Here is a 6,285-nt window from a genome sequence, read left to right on the forward strand (position 1 = left end):
CTGTATACCTTTTTGCATTTATTTGGTGCAGTTCTCTCCGTTAGTTTAGAAGCTGCTTGTGGACAGGCCACAGGGTTGTCTTTGAACAAAACCTAGGGCATTGCCTGAACAGAGTAGCCTCAACCAAGGCCTCGCAATAACCAAACAAATGAATGACCCATGGCAAAGGAATATTCTCCACTTGGGGAGCACTTGCCTAGAAGACTAAATGGAATGGCATTTCCCTTCCCCTAATGCTGAACTGTTGAAGCGGTTAAAGGACCATCGACTTTGAAGAGCCATGGTACACAGACCCTCACTGGATCTAATTGAAAATGCTTCCCTGACCAGAGAGAAACAGGAGATGATTTAATGAATGACACACAGATGCTAGGTATCAATCCTTCATTAGCATAGCCACCCCTTTCTAACCCATCAACTCCTTGACCCTTCCTCCTCACTGACCTACAAAGCCCTTCGCTGTGCTTGTTTCCTTCCTGGCAAATGAAGAAACTCAGCTTGCTTTACTTTTAAGTTCTTCTGGACTTCGTTTTCGCCTTTGATCCCATGATTTGCTGCTGAGCTCCAGGCCTCTGCCAAGGCTGTGGAAAGGACCATCTTGGGATTCCCCTGCTCAGTACAGAGCATTTTACCAACACGCACCACGTAGGATAGGAGACCGGGAAAGGAGGCCTCGGGATACCTGCCTTCCCTGAGGGATTGTTGGAAGCTTTACTGGAATTACATGGAAAACTCTAGAGCTCACTGAAGGAAAATTGTACTAAATACTACTAAATACTAAATAATACCAAAGTACTACAGTAAAAGTAACACTAGTATACTATTAATAGTATTAGTAATACTATTTCTGTTATATAGTAACAGTAACACTAAAATACTGAAGTACTAAATTGTACTATGGTTGAAGGAAAATAGTACTAGACAGAAAAATTAGTACCAAATTTTGTGGCGATAACGCTATTTTTAAAGTCTTAATAAGAATTAAGATTTTTTCCATTCCTAGATACTTTCTGCCCCACACACAATAATTTCCTGTAGTTCATATGCCTATTCAATTGGAATTTTGAAAATGAAGATATTTTTAACTGATAATATCATAAGGACATAACCAGGATTTTATAGCTTCGCCTTCGAGACAATAAAAAGCATACAAAACTATACTGATACATTTGTATTAATGTTGTATTTTAATATTATCAGTCAGGATTCTTTTGGTTGCAAGTGACAGAAACCTAAGTCAAACCAGCTTATTGTAAAAAGGGTAATATTTTACTGAGTGCATCCAAAGAAGGACTGAATAGCCAAATCCCTGGAGGAGCAGAAGAGGATACAGCTGGGCCTCAGGAAGAGCCAAGAGACACCACAGCTTTCTCCTTTCACTTCAGGCTGTCTGTGAATGTCAGATGGATCCTCTCTCTCACCTTCAAATGGACTTTTTCCAGGTGGCTGAGAGATATGTTCTCAGTTTTAGAGTTTTAACTTATGATAAATTCTGTCCCTAGAGAGGAACTAGATAATATCTCTTTCTCTCTCCCTCACTCCCTCCCTTTCTTTCATCCTGAAAAATCATCCTATTAGTCCACCTCAAGTCTTGAGCCAGTTTGGCCAGAGGTGGGGCACTGTGGTGGGGCACAGTCCAAGCCAAGTTCCTCCACCTCTTTAGAATATTCAGGAGTGGTAGCTTGTGAAAACATGGCAGCTTCCGTGGGTTCGGAGGGGGTGGTTAATGGCAGCACAGTTTCTAAGAGGAGCAACAGAGTCAGGACCCGCAATACTGTAGGTACGACCTGTGCTCTCACCTACAGCAGCTCAGAACCTGGTGCCTCTCACTCAAAACGCTGCTGGACGGGTGAACAAAGATGGGACAAAGGGCTTGTGGTAGAGACCCTTGACGAGCTAATCAGAGGCAAGAATGCATTTTCCTAGCAGTGAATACTCATCCCCTCCATCGGATGCCAATTTGGCAGCTTACACTATGCTATATCAACTTCATTCATTTTATTTTATTTAGTTGTTCAACATATATTGTTGAGTGCCTGTTACGTATCTGACATTCTGCTCAGTGTAGAAGATATAAGCATGAGAAAGGCAGTTCTGCCACAAGGAGATTACAGTGTGGTGGAAAGGTAGCCATGTAAACGTGTAATTTCCACAGAATGGGACAAGAAGTATGATCAAGGTTTGAAGTCATTGCTGCAGCATTAGATGTGGAGACAGAGCATGAATGGCTATGTATAAATCTGTGTTGTAAACATAATCCACACACTTCCTCTACCTCCTTCTTCTTCTTCTCCAACCAGTTATTTAACAAGATTGTTCCTCCCTTTCATGTGCACAGTACATTATAGATTACCCAGCACTTCCACTCACATCACCTTCAAACCTCAGAAATACCAGCCTTGTGAAATAAGTAGGACAAGTGTTAGTTTCATCTTACACTGAAGAAATCGTGTTTCCAGTGCTTTGAAATTACTTCCTCTGATCCCACAGCTAGTAGTATACTACAGCATTGGACCTGAAGCCCATGCCTCAGGCTTCAGTGCTATTCCTAAGCCAACATGCTACCACCATCTACCACTGGCCACAGGACACACTCCAGAAAAAGAAACCTAATCCTAATCTGTCTCCAGCAATATGCTGAAGGTCTGTGACCCAGGTTCATCACCCGCCAGTGTCCATCTGTGTCATCCTGTGTGCGGCCTTCCTTGGCATTCTTCCCTGGGTCAGTGCACCTCTGGCCACTGATGCGCACCAGGCCCCCATCCCCAGCCTGAGGGCCAAGTCTGTCTGTTGCTCTTGGATCTCATTAAGATAGTGGTGAGGGGGGGAGTTCAGCTCTGACGAGGACAAGTCATAAATGGGCAGATGAGAATATGGACTCAGTTCTCTAGGGCAGTATGTCTATGACTTTAAAGTGCACATGAATCACCTGCGGGTCTTGTCCAAATGCAGATTCTGACTGAGGGGGTGCGCAAATTTTCTATTTCTCACAAGCTCTCAGGCAATGCCGAGACTGCTGGCCCACAGACCATACCTTGAGAAGCAAGATCTAGATTAGAGATGCTAATACATCTTAGCCACTCTTGGGATAAAGAGCTAATCTGTGAGCTGGTAGCTTTCTTAAAAATCTGAGATGGAAAAATGTGACCTTGAAAACAAATTTACTTTTAAAACGTGTTTATAGAAGGAACCCTGAGATGAAAATTAAGAGGTCCTACAAATTTACACATATCACATAGCCCACCGATGCTTCAATGTCCCCAGTTCTGAGTTGAAAGTAACAAATATTGCTTCAAGGTAATTAATGCATATGATATTGTTTGGAACAGAACCATTATGGAAAATGCAGATTATAATCTGTGATTTTTTTGTATTTTTTCCTTGTAGGAGATGTCAGTGAAAAAAGGGATCCAGAATGATTACTAACCTATGACTCCCAACAGTATGACAGGTATCTTTTTTTTTTTACATTTTCTTTGTGTGCCTCCATTTTTGTTCCACCTGAAGTGAAACTATAGATTCTTAAAGACTAACTTGCGAGTTTTAGCAACCGTTATTTCCAAACCAATGAGTGTTATTAAATCCTGTGAATACATCCCTAGTAATGTACTTCCGTGTTCTTCTGATATTATAAGATGCATCCTCACCAGAAAGGTGATGGAGAGGAAATGACTATTCATTTTTAGCCATCCTTTAGCCATTGCACACTAAGTTTACTATTTTCCTTTTTTTGTTTTTTTGTTTTTTGTTTTTTTTTTTTTTGAGACAGGGTCTTGCTCTGTCACCCAGGCTGGAGTGCAGTAGTGCACTCACAGTTTACTGCAGCCCCAACCTCCCAGGGCTCAAGTGATCCTCTCACCTCAGCCTCCCAAAGTGCTTGGATTTACAGTGGGCCACTGCACCCAGTGTATGTTTACTTCTTACAGTCATTCCAATTAATATAATAAATGGCTCTACATACTTTCTGACCACAGAAAGTGTATATTTTCAAAAGCTGGCTGTTTATTCCATTCAGCAGTAGAGTCAGAATGGAATATGATTAGGTCACGTAACGTATAAGTCAGTTATAAAACTCTTAGCAAGGGTCAAAGGAGAGACAGAATGACCTTGGAGGAATACAAGGTTGCAATAGCACAAATTCTTTGTGCAATTTATAGAGCAATGGTTGTACACTCAGTGGTGCCAGGGAACAGGCCAATAACACCAGTGATGACAAAGGTTAGGTAAACGTAAAAACAAGTGAACAAAGCTGGAGAACTGTGGTTCTCTCTAAAAGGAAGCCATCTCCCACTCTAAGCAATCACTGACAAGAAGGAATGAAGCCCCATGTGTCCAGAGATTTCAAATTTGCAAGAGAAGTTGGAAATGCAGATTTTAAATGAAATATCCCAAATTTTAGATGTTAGCAAATAACTTATAAAAATTTTATAGACTTATGGCTCAGTCGAAATATGTCTGCTAACTAGAATCAACCCATGAGCTGTCAGTTTATGACCTCAGCTATATACCTTCCAGCCTAGCAGCAAGCCCACCACTGTCCTTTTTGTTACCATGGCAATAAGGCAGGTCCGCATAGACCTCTGTGTGTCGAGGATGCAGCCTGACCTTTGATTATCTATTCATGTCACCTCCACATCCTATGATGAACTAAACATGCAGGACAAATTGCTCCAAGAACTTAATCTCCAGTAGACCTGAGAAACTGAAGCAACTGGGAGTTGCCACTCAGCCTTCTGAAAGTTTTGAAGCCTCCCAATAACCATAAACTTTATCTCTCCCAGCATCTTTGCCCAGCCTCCCTACCCACCCATACTGGAGCTCCTGATATAGCAAAAAGATGGGGTGCCTGGGCAAACCACAGTGATTCACACCTGTAGGAGCTGAGGGCATCGGAATCACATATCTTCTTATTTCACATCAATAGGCGGCAAAACACACCCACTCCCACATCTATTCCACTGCCAACTAGGTCAAATTCTCCACCACTAAAATCGCACTCCTTCTACGTCATAAACCAACACATTCAACCTTAGCTACAGCCTCAATGTTTCTGTTGGGATGAATGGGAATCTCAGTCAGAAGGAGTGATGGCCTAAGTCTTTGCAGGCACACGCAGGTGTGAGCACACAGATACCAGATGGCAGGTAGCCATGCTGTAAAATGGAGGGACAGTATTCCGTTCTGATAAAGGACAGTGTGAGAGCAGGTGCTGTAAGGATGGCTCTCTACTCCATGATAATTTGCCCACCTGAAAAAGTGTCCAAAGATCTGGACTCAAAGAACATACCCCAAGACATATGAAATGGCAAAACATGGTGTAAAAGTAGGTAATAAAATGGTCTTCACTTGCTGTGGGGATTAGTTCTAGGTACAGCACAGTTCATCTAGGTAGTGACCATTCATTCCTGCTCCTCTGGATCAGGGGCTGGCAATTTTTATTGTTGTTGTAAAGGGCCAGTGAATAAATATTTCTGGCTTTGCAGCCCATACAGTGTCTGTCATAATTACTCAATTCTGCCATTGTAGCATGAAAAGCCGGAGACTACATGTAAATAAATAGACTTGGCTGTGGTTTACTACAAATTTATAAAACAGGCAGCAGGTCAGCTTTGGCCTATAGTTTGTGGACCCTTGTTCTAGAGCCCAGGGTGGTCCAGGCAGTTCCCTTCTAGCTACAAACCATCTCATTACTAAGCAGAACCCCCAAGTCTGAGTCAGCTTGAGAGCTGAGCTAGGAATCTAAGCCCACTCCTAGACAGCTCGAGGGTAAGCCAGTTTTTCAGCCCATCTTGTGGAAGCTGGGCTGCTTTCCTCGCAGACTGAGCCAAAACCCCAGCTGCCTCCTAGTGGAGGAGGGAGTTTTCACTTCCAGCATTTGCTTCATAGTGGAGAAACTAATTGTAGTTCTATTTTCAAAAGAAACCTACTCCAGACACATATATGTACGGTATATGTTAGTGGGCTCAGATGAGAAAATCATTACTTTAGATGCCCTTGTTTGTGTATGAGATAAAACAATGTTATTTTCCCTCTTTCGACTGTAGTGGGCTCAGGGTACATGTTTTAAGAAACCCAAAGGAAGACTATAATGAAGTTATAAGCTGTCAGAACTAAGTGCTTGCTTTAGGAGCATACTTCAAAGGCCAAATATGCATATTTTTTCCTTTGAAAAGCATAATAGGTAATATTACTGCTATTCAACACAGGAAATCAATTAAACCCTTATGAAAAGAAAATCATTTTTTAAATGATCAGTATTTTTTTTTTTTTTTTTTTTTTTTTTTT

At 41.8% G+C, this 6,285-nt stretch overlaps 1 protein-coding gene across 7 annotated transcripts in view; it reads left to right on the forward strand.

The window, feature by feature from the left end:
* THRB (thyroid hormone receptor beta) overlaps positions 1–6,285 on the forward strand; it is a 381,142-nt gene that overhangs the window by 259,858 nt on the left and 114,999 nt on the right. For all 7 annotated transcript variants that reach the window (XM_032162287.2, XM_032162284.2, XM_032162283.2 and 4 more), the window contains one exon: positions 3,388–3,451. In XM_032162287.2, coding sequence (XP_032018178.1) covers positions 3,430–3,451 — 22 coding nt within the window. In that variant the 5' untranslated portion in view covers positions 3,388–3,429. The remainder of the gene's footprint in view (positions 1–3,387; positions 3,452–6,285) is intronic.

This window comes from Hylobates moloch, unplaced genomic scaffold (genome assembly GCF_009828535.3).
Source record: "Hylobates moloch isolate HMO894 unplaced genomic scaffold, HMol_V3 SCAFFOLD_8, whole genome shotgun sequence".
Lineage (NCBI taxonomy): Eukaryota > Metazoa > Chordata > Mammalia > Primates > Hylobatidae > Hylobates > Hylobates moloch.